The sequence below is a fragment of the Acipenser ruthenus genome, chromosome 25, assembly GCF_902713425.1.
Source record: "Acipenser ruthenus chromosome 25, fAciRut3.2 maternal haplotype, whole genome shotgun sequence".
Classification (NCBI taxonomy): domain Eukaryota; kingdom Metazoa; phylum Chordata; class Actinopteri; order Acipenseriformes; family Acipenseridae; genus Acipenser; species Acipenser ruthenus.
In genome coordinates this window covers 12,999,683-13,013,710 of record NC_081213.1, presented here as the reverse complement: position 1 = coordinate 13,013,710, position 14,028 = coordinate 12,999,683, and the positions used below count along the sequence as shown (strand labels likewise).

The 14,028-nt window shown below is 41.8% G+C and overlaps 1 protein-coding gene across 2 annotated transcripts in view; it reads right to left on the bottom strand.

Annotated features, from left to right (window-relative positions):
• LOC117414019 (protein TASOR-like) overlaps positions 1-14,028 on the bottom strand; it is a 48,449-nt gene that overhangs the window by 28,411 nt on the left and 6,010 nt on the right. Inside the window, exons 2-11 of one of the 2 annotated variants that reach the window (XM_058999302.1) lie at positions 12,179-12,324; positions 11,993-12,085; positions 9,393-9,465; positions 7,088-7,179; positions 6,792-6,926; positions 2,794-2,924; positions 2,179-2,210; positions 1,964-2,069; positions 1,622-1,725; positions 1,438-1,541 (exon numbers count right to left, since the gene is read on the bottom strand). In XM_058999302.1, coding sequence (XP_058855285.1) covers positions 1,438-1,541; positions 1,622-1,725; positions 1,964-2,069; positions 2,179-2,210; positions 2,794-2,924; positions 6,792-6,926; positions 7,088-7,179; positions 9,393-9,465; positions 11,993-12,085; positions 12,179-12,324 — 1,016 coding nt within the window. The remainder of the gene's footprint in view (positions 1-1,437; positions 1,542-1,621; positions 1,726-1,963; positions 2,070-2,178; positions 2,211-2,793; positions 2,925-6,791; positions 6,927-7,087; positions 7,180-9,392; positions 9,466-11,992; positions 12,086-12,178; positions 12,325-14,028) is intronic. The other variant, XM_058999303.1, reaches the window with a different exon arrangement.

Genomic DNA, 14,028 nt, shown 5'->3' with positions numbered 1-14,028 from the left:
AGTGTTAATATAACCCTGCAGTTATGAGGGGACTGCTTTAAACAGACCCGAGAGGAGAGGAGGTACTTTTTAAACCAGTTCCACAATGTGTTCTTCTTACAATAGCAGGGCTTTCAACTGGCAAAAGCAAGGGCAAGGCCAAGGCCAAAATAGACTACAGTTCAATACATGTGTAGAGGGCACCAAGACCACTAAACTTAAGTCAAGGCCAAAGTGTAGGATGTTGTTATTTTGCTTAGGATTCATATATAAAAATTATTACAGAAAGAAACAATACAGTTTAACTAAATAATAACTATGTTCAGAAGATGTTGTTTCTTGGCAAAAGCTGCCTCTACATTTTTAATTGTATGAACTGTCCTGTGTGGCTACTGGCTTGCTGACACGAGGGTGACTTTTGGGCCCAACAGCTTCACTGGTTCGGAAGAACAGCTGTCAGCACCGAGATGCACAGAGAGCAATTTAGCGCTCGACAGACAGGGGTCAGCTGTGCACCGAGAGGAGGAGAAATCCCTTGTCGTCAGAGACACACACAGACAGCAATTCAGCGCTTGACAGACAGGGTTAAGTCATGAACATAGAGGAGGAGAGATCCCTGACCAGGAAATTAAAACCTCCCCACCAGCAAACTGGCCAATTGCATTGCTGCTGGGCGCCCTGCCAGCCAGCAGCCTAGACTGGTGCCTGCAAGGACGTAGCTCCCTGCCCTGAAGGCACTGGCTTTTCCCACTAAGCTTTGGGGCCATTTTGTTCAGTTTTAATATTATTATTATTATTATTTATTTCTTTGTAGACGCCCTTATCCAGGGCGACTTACAATTGTTACAAGATATCACAATATTTTTACATACAATTACCCATTTATACAGTTGGGTTTTTACTGGAGCAATCTAGGTAAAGTACCTTGCTCAAGGGTACAGCAGCAGTGTCCCCCACCAGGGATTGAACCCACGACCCTCCAGTCAAGAGTCCAGAGCCCTAACCACTACTCCACACTGCTGCCCTACTAATAATAGCATATGTTCTCCAGTTTAAACAGAAGCTAAACTCAGAAATATTGTTCCCACAACAAAATATCCGAGCATTTTTTTGGCCTTTTTTATAGCTTCCCCACATTGTCTAGATGAAGACATTTGAATCAACAAACTCCTAGTTCTTTTTCATAGATTCCTTTTTCAATTTCAGTATCTCCCATATGGTATTTATAATGGTCATGTTGATTGCCTGCATGCAGTATCTTAATTATGTACGTGAGCAATTGCATCCTGTGCGTATTTGATTGGCTATTTTTACTACCTCTGTGAGCGGTAATTAGCCTAATGGGAACGTCACTCATACAATGCAGACTGTTACATTAAAGAGGCGAGTTGTTTTAAAGAAGAAAAACGGTACAGTACAGCAATGCAATTTTAGAAACTAATGGGCAGGCTGACTTACCAGTTTCTCCTTTTCCAGCTTCTGGAGCACACTTGGTAAGCTGCTTCCAGATTTAGATTTTTCCAACAGCTCAAAAAGGCTGCAATACATCCCACTTTTTAGCACTGTAATAAAAATGTAGGTTAATGTTGAATCTACAAACCTTTCACCTTTGTGGTTTAAAGCATTTAACACACTGCTTTACCTTCCCTCTGTCTATTGTAAGTGTCCCTGTAAAACACGGCAGCCGGGATCTTCAGTTTCACTTGATCCAGGGACATCACACTTCCCACGTCAAGCTTCTCGGGCCTAAAACACACAACAGGCATTACAGAAACACATGAAAAATGCCACAAGAGTTGGCAGTACACATTTTTCAAGGGCAGGTAACACTCATCCGTTACAATGAATTGAAGAGGGGTTTGCAAAGAGCAGTTAACACACATCCGTTATAATGAACTGAAGAGGGGTGTGCAAAGGGCAGTTAAAACACATCCATACAATGAATTGAAGAGGGGTGTGCAAAGGGCAGTCCGAAATCACTTACAGTTTGAAGGGGGGAAATAGCCACTTGTCAGATTTCAGGTCGGCATGGCAGATTAGGTTCCCCTTGTTTAGAAACTGACCGCTCCAAACTGTGAAGTGGCCTTTACCTAAAATTATATATTTTTTTAAATAAATATGACCATTACAGAAAATCCATACAATTCTGCAGCTTTATAAAATTTTAAAATAAAAAAAACAGCAGAGAAAACAAGATACCTCCACCCCCATCTGAGCTGTTGCTGACTGACCTGAAAAGAACAAAATATGGAGTCAAAAAAGGTTGCTTGTGTAACAAGAGTTTACCAGTCTTTACTCCAAATGGGAATTTCCCTTTCACAAAAAACAGTGCAAATTACAACCAAGCACAATGTTCTGCAGCCCATCATTTTCATAAGCTGCCCTGCAAACCCTCTGTGGTCATCAGTGGACCCAATTCATGAGTTAAACGATGAGCCAGGGCTGGGGCTGTGTGCATACAAAAAATACATCTGTGCAAAGTGTGGCAAATAAGACAATATCATTTTAAAAGCGTGTTTCAGGGGTTACCCCAACAACAAAACAGTTTGACCCAAGTGATTGGCATCGAGTCTGAGTAACCCCCAGATGTCCACTAGAGCTAGAAAGTCTTTTAGTAACGTTCTCCCGTTTACAAGCAAAATCGCCAAATTAAATTGTTAGGCTTTTCTTTATGAGAATTTGAATGTTTGAATGTGTGTCTGTACAGTCTGACAGTAATGTAAGTTTATTACATTGGGTTCTTCCTGGTATTACACTGCAAAATGGGGCATGGTCTTGTATGTAATTTGTAGAGTGGCTCCATTGTGTACTTACATTGGCGGAGGCAATGGCTTTGGCACTGGTGCACTGCCCTTGTCTTGGCACATGAATGACACCACAGCATAGGGACACACGTGCCTGGGGCGCTTCTTAATGTCATCAAAGACATACTCATAGAAGTAGGTCTAGAAATAAAAACAAAGTAAACAGGATGTGTGAGTAAAGCATCATATTCTCCCTGTGCTGGGTTGTACGTACTCCTGCAGTATCTGTTAGTAGAAAGCAGGACTGTTATATTTCTATTCACATATCCTTGCTAATAAATCAACTTTGACCAGTGATTTGTGTTTGATATCAGGTTATGCATCCCGCCTGCTTTCATGTCAATGAATTCTGTTCCCGGTCCCTCTCACTGAAACTAGTAGCGAGTTTATCCATTTCAATGGTTCACATGTTTGCCATTCTTGTCATTTACCCGCACTGTCCGATTCCCGCAATACACAGTGACTTCCCTCGAGGTTCCTCAAGTTGACGGTGGTTAATGTGTCTAATAAAAGACTCGAAAAAGAACAGTCAAATCTAAAGCTAAAAAACCAAATTCAAAAAAGAACAGTCTAGCGCTGTCCAGCGATTAAAAATAATTAAAATCGCGATTAGTCTCACGATTAAAAAAAATTAATCTAGTTAATCTCGGTTTTTAATCTCATATTAAATTGTTACAATTACTACATCCATTGAATTTATATTTGTTTTATTACTGATGCTATTGTTTTTATTATCCTTAACTGTAAATAAAATTGTTTAAAATGTATTTATTTATGTATTTATTTAACCAGGAAATTTACCCATTGAGACCACCACCAAAATGTACTAGGGGCAATAATTTAGAAATTACAAATACAACCAACACAATAAAATGTGCGGTTCAAGCTTGATCAGCAGTATACAGAGATCAGAAAACATAAAATACATAGGATATCTATTTTTAAATGTGATTGTGAACTGAAAAATGTGTTTTCTTTAATAAAATTATAAATATGTAGCTATAGTAGCACTTCTAGAAAATGAACTATTAATTGTGAAGAGTACAAAAAAAAAAAAGTCATCATATCCAAAAACTGCAAAATAACAATTAGGCTTTACATACTATGCACAAAAAAAAAAAAAAAAAAAAAAAAGAGCAACGCAGCCTAACTCATTTATTATCATGCTCATACTTAGCTTGATATGGGCTTGCAGCGATCCTGCATTTCTCATTTCTGTCAAAACTGGTGGGTTGAATTTGTTGTTGTTATTGTCTGTAGCAAAAGAGCTGCTAGTGTATTTTGAGAGATGAAGGCGTGTTCAGCACATAGCAGACTAGATGTACTTGTGTTTGATACTGGAACTCACTTTAACAGTAGACAAGTAAGCGTCTTTCTGTCCAGTGAGCCCGTCAAAAAAAAAATCCCATTCATTTTTACTGCTTTGCTTCATTAAGCGGTTCAGTGACTAACTTTCTATTTAAAACAATAACTGCACTCAGACACTCAATACAATGCTGCCGTGGCCAGGATTGAAGTACGGTGTGCCGAAAGGCTCAAGACACAGCAATGCGATTAACGTGCGTTAAAATAATTAATCTCTAAAAACATTTACGTGTTAATGGCAGAAGTTAACTGCAAAAGAGGTATCGTTAGGTTATTATCATAACCCAGGTTCCCTGAAACAGAAATGTAACCATTACCTAATGGGCATTTAACCTTAAAGATGGTGATAATCTGAAAAGATATATCAAAGCTGTGATGCAGTCACGTCCGCCCCCAAGGGCATAAAAGACTGCCGACATAAACATCGTCAACGCTTTTCCTTCAAGACTGCTGCAATAAAAACTTGAAGGTTAATGGTTACATTTCTATTTCAGGGAACCAGGGTTATGAAAATAACCTAATGATACCTACCAAGTACGAAATGTAACCATTAACTAATGGGTAGAAATGGCAAAGCTAGTCGCAAGGCAATATTGCAGACCAGCCAGAATGCCATAAGGTTTAGCAAAGGCTACCTTGCACGTTACCAGTACAAGTAGCTAGAGCTAAAAAAAATTTGAGGGAGAACGCATCTCTATGTTTATACTTCCATTCCAAAACCACTTTTTTGTGGATCCACGACATTCAGCCGATAGAACCGCGTAGAAGTATGGGGAGTAGCCCACACTGCTGCATTGCACATGTCCCTGACAGATGCGCCCTGGAACAAAGTCCACGAAGTTACCATGCCCCTGGTGGAATGGGCAGTGAGCTTTTCTGGCTGGGGCAAGTTGGCTTGCTCATAGGCCATCCTGACTGTGTCTATAATCCATCTTGATAGCCTCTGTTTAAACAGAGCTTTCCCATGGGACTTAGCCCCATAAGACAAAAAACTGTTCAGACTGCCTCCAACTCAGAGGTCCCCGGCTCCTGTTATGGAGCACCAGAGGGGACAATGGGTTGATTCTTGGAAGGCAAAAAAGGTCCATCAGTGCTTTCCCGAACAGTTGCCTAATGAGGCTCATCACCTCTCGGTGAAGCTCCATTCTGTGGCACTGGGGACTCCCCTTGAGAGGAAGTCCCCACTCAATTCGTCACCCCAGGCAGATGTACTGCTCACAGCGAGAGAAGGTGATTGTGCGCCCAAAGCAACAGCTTGCGGGCTACGTGATAGAGACGGGGGGGCCCCAAGGCCGCCCTTGTGGATTATATAAGCCATAACGGTAGTGTTGTCCGTCCAGACAAGCAATTGTCTCCCCTGAACCTCCTGTATACAATGCTGCAAGGCTAGAAACACTGCCTGCAGCTCCAAAATATTTATTTGGAGACCCTGCCATGGGGGTTTCCATACTCCTTGAGCTCCTCTGCCGTTCCACGCAGCACCTCAGCCATGGCTGGACACATCCGTGGTGACAACCTCCCTTCTGGCGACGCTGCCCAGCACTACGCCTAAGCGCAGGTGAGCGGGAAGTGTCCACCACGATATCGCCTGCAGATAGTGCAGAGACACTGTCAAAAGGCAGCCTGGGCTCAATGCGGGCTGAAAAACCCTGCTGTTGAACCAGGCTTGGAGAGAATGCATGTGCAGAAGACCCAAAGGAAGGGTCTGTGAAGGTGCTGCCATCAAGTCCAGAAGCCTCAGAAATGTCACTTTTTGTTGAGCTGAAAAAGCACCACTGCATCTCTGAGTGCACAACACGTGCAAGTAAAATTACTGTAAGCACGCGAATAAATCTCAAAAAAGTGTAATACACAAGCAATAAAATCAGATACAAGTGTGACATCTGTTCGTAGATCTCTCTCCTGCTTCAGGTCGGTGAAAGGAAAAACGATGACTATAGTTTGTGTCAGCAATCTTTTATGCCCATGGAGGCGGGCGTGACTGTGCAGTTTTGATATATCTATTCAGGTTATCACAGTCTTTAAGGTTAAATACCCATTAAGTATTTCGTACTTGATAGGGACATTTCCATAAGCACTACAGTATAAGGCTATATTTGCATGTAGAAGCGGTCAGATGATTGGAAACGAGACCCTGGTTCATGACTGTGGCTTCCACCAGATGGAAACACTTTCATCCCATCAGGGCTCATTTCACACATTCAATGCATCTAGCTTGTCACATTGTTACAAAGTGTCTATGCAGTTTCGGACAGATGTTTCAACAAGCAGTCTTTATCAATGTACATAGACATTTTTATTTTAGTACTGCAATATGAATTGATTATGGATTGATCCCCAAGATATAGCCAATCAGCTGTCAGAACAGTGAAAGGTCATCCTGAGCTACATTCCCAGCATGTGGAATAACTTCTTGTAGTGTATAGCTGGTAGAGGATATCAATGCAATATAACTATCAGTAATGTCCTGGTACTTTCTGAATGAATGTTCATGCAAAGTCATCAAACTCAGTCTAACAGCTCCCAAGATATAGGCTTAATGACTTATGTGCCAATGGGATTTCCCTACGCTTTGTTTCTCCTTGATGACACTGTGTACCTCCACTAGAAATCTCTTCAATAACAGCTTTGTGAAATCTCTACCTGTGTGAGCTCAAACGCTCTGTAGGACCACAGCGTCGTGACCCGTGAAGAATTTTTGGAAACGTGACAATCAAACTTTGGGGTTGGATCCAGGATGTTTTTTGACATGTTTTCATATATGCTCTTGATTCTTCCCTGAAAAATAAAAAGAAATTGAATGGTATATAGAAGATATAAAAACATATCAAAAACAGTTTGGTAAATACAGATGTTTTACGTCAATCCATAATTAAAAGGAAAATGCTGCAGGCAACACCACAATTTGTGCTCTGGAAAATCTGAAACAATTATATTACCTTCATAACTTTAAATATAATTATTTCTCCAGTTGCTCCGACATCAAAGGGATTAATCTGTAGCAGATCAGCATGCTTGGACAGATAAACACCTATTAAAAAATAATAATAATTTTATAATCAATTTCTCAACTCGATATCCAACTGTACACCTGACAGATTAAACTACAACCTGATCATTTATGCTAAATATTGTTGATAGCAAGTTTGATGACAATTGGATAAGCGGTTCCCCAGCTTGAGATAGCAGTATGAGCTAGAGGTGGACGGATATACAGACAGACAGACAGACACCTCTCTATATCTCTAGAATCTGACGTGTTCAGTAGGACATGCTGTACGCACCTACGACAATAACCTCTTCAAGTGGGATTTCATTCCCAAAGGGGGAATCGATGTATGACATGCAATGCCCCGTTATACACAAACAGCAACTTAGAACAATTCTCAAAACAGTCCCTGGTGTCCCTGCAGTTAATCACATACTGGATCTGGAGATGCAGGCTGTCCTAGAAGTACCAGCCCTGATCATCTGACAGATCTGTTAACAGCACAGCACAGAGAGAGAGACACACCAGGGCACCCTCACAGGTGAGTGCCAGCACTGACACAGTGTGACAGCTCTTGTGGTTTCAGGCAGGTACAGCATGCAGATATCAGCAGCCCTTCACAGGCAGTGTACATTCACCTGCTCTGAAAGGAGACCAGGCAGGGGCTACCAGCAGAGCTCACATCTGCAGGTCATTCACAGAGTGCTGTTAGATGACGTGCTGAAGTAGTCTGAAGGCTCTGAGTTAATTGAGTTTGAGGGGGAGGGACAGGTGGCTACAGTTAACACAGAAATTCTCTAAATAAAGATTTGGCTTCTATTGTATATATAGATGTAGATAAAGATATATTATTGTCCATGTATATTATAGCTTGTGTGTATGTAATTAAGACAGGGCAGAGCTGCCTTTAATCTAGGGGCTAGATCAATAACTACTACATTAGCGATGGATCATCAATAGGGCACAGGTTTCACAGTCAGCTCAACTCAGCATCAGCATAAACGACAATTCCACTGAAAACAGAAAGCAGGGTACTCTGTACAGGTGGGAGGTGCGTCTGGTATTTGTCTTTTTTGGTTCACCTGTGTGGTGCAATTCATTTGCATGTGTAGTGAATATCCATGCCTAGATGAATGTATCTTTGTGATGTTTCAGTCTGGGCTCAGACCTAAGGGACTACACTGTTAGGATGAGCCGTGCCTTGCTGTGGAATTCAAGCACTCCACAGGGTTCCATTTTTATCTGCTGCCTCTTGGATAAATGAATTGTGATCATGGCATCGACTGTTACTATGCTGCACTGTGCCAAGGAGAACCAGATTTCCTTTTCCTTCTCACTATCTGATTAGTCTCTAAGTTCTGCTTGTCATGTTGACTTTAAGACCAGGATGTCCAGCACTAGAATTCTGCCAAGACTGCTCGTGGTGGGATCTCGTAATTTATTCAGAACTACCCCACCTCTGTGGAGGGCCTTTGATCAGGAACAAAGAAATCTTGGTGGCAGTGAGCTTTCCATTGATGCACATATGCGCTTCATTGTTAGACCTGCCTTTTTGTCATTTGACAAATATAGCCAGAATATCAACAAGATTTTAAATTCTCATTTAGTTATAATTCTGGGTGTCCCAGCAAACAAAAATATTCCCATTCTATAGTCTCTATATTGGCTTCCTGTTGAGAACAGATTTGGATTTAATGTTTTGATTGCTTAAAGAGGTCCATTACAAGCTCTGCGGATTGTGGTTTACCTGTCCATAATCTTTAAATCCACGATTAAGACATGCTCATTTAATAGGGCCTATCACTTTGCAGCCTATAGGGCACTATATAAGACTGTACTGTATTTTACAGTGCTAACTCTTCACAGTGGCCCTTTATACCACAGGATCACTTATGACATCTCATAACTCGCATAATGCCATTCGCTAGCACTTCATTCTTGTAGCTATGGTTCCTGACTACAGGGTTAGCTCTGCATTGGATTTCATTTTAAATTCTTCTGCTCAACTCTAGATTAATCTTGTTAGAGGGGTTTGTCCTCTCAGATGAAAATGCTGTTGTCTTGAGAAAGCCTAGCACACCGGTCTTGCATTTAGAGGGTTGAAGCATCAGTGTGGCATCTCTGACAGAACACCAATTACTGTCTTGACCAGAATACAAAATATGTATTTGCACCCTTTTTGCAAGAACCGAAGGTCACAAAGAATGAAGCCTATATAAAAAGGTATTATACAGTTTCAGCACAGATAAACATACCCAATGAAGGCTTGCCAAGTGTTGTGACTCTGGAATGTCCAATGTCTAATCCTTTTTCACAAATCCAGTTGAGCTGCAACATACAGAAATAAGCATATTAGAAAATATTTGCAAAATCTACTTGTACAGAGCAGGTCACCAGGTCACCAGAAGAAGCATGTCACAGTTACAGCAGGGTTAACTCCACAGCCTTTCTACAAACAACAAGTGAATGATTTTGGCAATCTGCTTGAGAGAAGCACAGGGCCAAATGGCTGGGCGTTTGGGTCGCTCTCTCCCTCGCTTGCAGAGCTGGATGGGGAAGCTCCTATGGAGCTTGTCAGCACTGTGCCACACAAATTGTCTCTTCACCAGCAGCAAAACAAGTTTTGTTTTTATTTTATCTGCAGCTGCCAACAGCAATGCAGTGTATGTATATTCAGAATGCAGCTAACTTGGAAGGCTGCTACTTTCTGCAAAGCTCTTTAAAAATAAAAAATAAAAATCTATGTACAGAACGACGTTGCATATCCGACCTGCTGTGGACTGGGGTACAGGCGGATATGTGAAAAAGTCGGATTTGCGAACATATAGAAAAAGCATTTACACATCCATAAATAGGTTAGTGTACAAAAACAACACGCAAACTGCTTTAAATATGGAGAAATGTTTTGCTTTAAAAGTAAGCAAAACAAACTCAATTAATTAGGCTACAAATACAGTGTTGCTATGCGGTTTGCTATAAGCCATCTCCACGCAAAGCTTTTTAAAAAAAACAGTAGATGTACAGTAACCGGCAACTGATGGCTTCTTTCTTAACTCTAGAAGTCTCTGCCTCCCTGGTTCTGCTTTCTTAATATCTCAGTCACGGTACTTTTCGCTCTTTCTTGACATAGCCAACAGCCGATAAGCAGCTCGGTTTGAATTGCTTCGGCTATTTTAAATAAACAGCCGGTAAGTATGAAGCTTGCTTTGTTTAATTAAAATGCATTTAAAAAGTTGCCATTACCTGCAAGCGTGCACTCCATCATATAAACACATTGCACAAAACAAAGCTCTCGACTAGTGTATTGAAACGACACTGCTACATGCAGCTGACTGACATATGCACACAGTCCGCCTCTTAAAGGGGAACGCACCAAAATGCTGACTGCTAGAACGCTTTCACTGTTTCCATCGCGGAAGCTGCATTTGCTGCCAATTCCATTACTCTCGTAGCCTACTTTTAATATTTATTTAGCGAGGCAGTTAATTGATCAGAGAGGTTATGTGACAGTTGGATATGCGACATTCAACTGTATTTACTTTCAATCCGACATTTTTCTGCGATAAATTGACCTGGTCATGTCAGTGTCTGACTACTCTTACATTCTATAACGATTCTATTTAAGATCACATACATACATACATACTGACATAACCTGTGGGATTAACTGGAAAATAGATTCTAATCCCCCTACTAAATGTCTTGTATTGTAATGGAGGGACAGTGTGTTAAACACGGTGAAAAGAAAACACAAAGTTACATTTTATTTGTGCATTTGTAATTTGTATGGTGGGCAGGAACTATTGCTGTAACTTTACACATTATAATAAAATGCCCCAGTTAACACGGAATGCGAATCCCGAGTGGCGCATCCAATAAAGGCGCTCCACTTGGGAGTGCAGGATAGCCTGGAGATCGCTGGTTCGAGTCCAAGTTATGCCATCGCAGATCGTGGCCGGGATGTCCCAGGGGGCGGCGCACAATTGGTCGAGCGCCGCCCGGGTGGGGAGGGTTCAGGTCGGCAAGGCAATCCTCGGTTCACCATGCACCAGCGACTCCTGTGGCCGATAGGCGCCTGCGGGTCTGCTGTAGAAGCCACTCAGATCTGTGTTATCCGCCGGCATTATAGGTCTGGTGGCTTCGCTATAGATCTGCAGCGCGAAAAAAAGACGGTTTGGAAGGACACATGTGTCTGCCACCGTTGAGTCAGTGCGGGAGTTGGGTATAAAATCGTTTGGTGATGACTAAAGAAGAAAATGAACACAAACTGAATATGTGGATCTCTACACTGGTCAGGAGTAACAAGTATTGGAACTGCTGCATAAAACCACTCAACATGGGGAGCCTTGTTCTTTAGTACTTGCTGTAGGGGACAGTATATGTCACTTTCTCCCAACACGGTTTGGCCTCAAAGTTCTTCAATGAGAAGATAAACAAGACACTACCACAGTGGATGGGCAGTAAAGTTCACTGACCCAGCCAGGGAAGAGGGGGCTTCATTTACTAGGCTTTTGCACTAATATTTTTTATTTAACTTTATTTAAACCTGGAACCTGGCTCCTTCAGTGTTTATATCCAGGATAAACAGTTTGACTCCACCTTTAAGAAAGGTGTATCAATTTCTTAGCAGTAAATCGGAAGCAAGCCTGTCAAGTCAACAAGTGTATCCTGGACAGTCTTCGTTTACAGTTGGGTTGGTGTAAACAGCACTGCAGGATTTGTTTACCTTAAAAACTAAGTTTTAAAATATCAATTTTTACGATCGCATTCCATGATGTGGAACAAACTATGGAACTTTAACGGAAGTCAGCTGAGAGACGTATTTTTTAATTTACTGTGAAATCAAAGAGCCCACCTTTGTAGGATCAGCCAGCAAAAAAGCATAGGACTCCACAAGCTCCTTCTCTGTTCTCCCATCCTGTTTCAACTCTCGTTTCTTTTCAATAAACTGTAGAAGAAAAACAAAACGCACAGCCAGTCAAGCATACAGTTGAATCAGAAATGCAAAAAAAAATCAAATGTAAATATTTTGTATGCCGACCTCCTTCTCCAGCAGCTCGCTGTGGATCAGGCTGGCCTTCTTATAAGAAAAGGTGCTTCCTGATGACGGGTCGAGGTAGGAGGAGCTCATAATCTTCAGAATCTCTTTAAACTCCCGAGAGTCCAGAGACATGAACTGAAACAGCGCTGCAAAACAAATACTCATTTCAGACACAAGCATCTGGAGGACAAGCTCTTAATTACACTGGAATCCCCCTTTCAGACCACTGTAGGGGCTGACCAATGGTCTGAATCGAGAGCTATTCCTAACAGAGCTTGAAGCTCATTAGATCTGAATTGAAAGGAACCGACAAGGTTGATCTGTTCTTTATAAGGAGCTGGAGACCAGGAAAGAAGTTTTTTTCCCCCAGCACAAAAGAAGTCACACAAAATTAATTAATTGTCTGTGATCTGTCTATATTCAGAGACACCCTTGAAGATTTCAGTACTGTACAGGACCGGGCATGAAATGTGTATTGATGTTGTTGGGCTTTTATTATTGAAATGTAGACATTGCAGAAAAAGGTGAAAATGTAGACTTCATGCCCTTATTAGGACACTGCCTTAAGTCCAGGGAACCACAAGAACGTGTTCACAATCGATCGGTCCCAGAACCGCATGTATACCAACTACCATTACATGACCTACTAAAAGAGGTAGTCTTCATTAAATCTGCTGCTACTGGAAATCAGTGCAGTTCTATGGACTGGCACCTGCATTACAGTATACCCTTGCTGAGGAATTCAGCATGCCCTGCAGATGGGGGGCAGTACCCCTTTCACACTGGCACTTTGATCTGGGTCCGGACCCGGGTCCTGGCTAACCCGGGTCCCAATCCCGCGTTGTGTGAAACCACATACCTAGGTCAGACCCGAGTTAACCCAAGGTGACCCACTTCAGGATGTGGGTTGACACACTTTGACCCGGGTTGAGCGAAATAAAATGCTTGACGGTCGTTCGTGAGCCAACGCAATAACAGACATGCCTTGTGAAGGTTTCACTTCCACGAGGAACGTTTCTGTTTAGCCATATTTCGTTGATTGAGACACACCATGGGCCAGATTGCAGCAGGGATGAAGAAACGTTTGCTCTAATCAACACCTGGTCAAACAGTTCAATCCAGAGAAGCTTGGATGGAAGCATCAGTAACAAACTGCTTCCGGTGCATTGAAACGCACATTGTGTACTTGCGTCTGCCACCCAGGTCAACCCTGCTTTATCAAAAGCAGTGTGAAATCGCGTACCCAACCAGCATGACACCAGGTCCTGCCCGGGTAGATCATACCAGTGTGAAAGGGGTTTTTGTAAATTCTGTCCAGCTTCAATGTTCATTTCATCTTCCCAGCACCGAACCACAGACTTGGACACTGTCCAAATTGTTTAAAAATGTGTTTTTTATTAGATATGCTTCTGGCAGACACATCTAAAGCCTCACTACATTAATCATGATGTATTTTTAAACAGCAATTCTTCTCCAATGGCAAAAAAAACAATTGTTTTAATGCAGACACTCTTAGGAGAAGGCCAAAACACAAAACATATGAAAGCTTTAGCTTACAGAACACCGCTATAAATCTGAGACGGGAAAAGATATAAAGGTTGCTAATGCAATGAAACTGCTTCGGGTAAGAGAAGTGTTTTTAGCAACAAGCACTTGCATGTGCACAACGCACATCATGGCCGAGTTTTCCATTGGAAATCACTGAGCCAGCAGCATGCATGTTATGCGTTTGCTGTGTGGCAATAGCACAGAGCAACAGCGGACTACATTTACATGGACGTCAACAACAAGTTCCGTAAAGCAACTTGACGCTAGATTCCGTTTCATTTATTAAATGCATAAATGTGAAT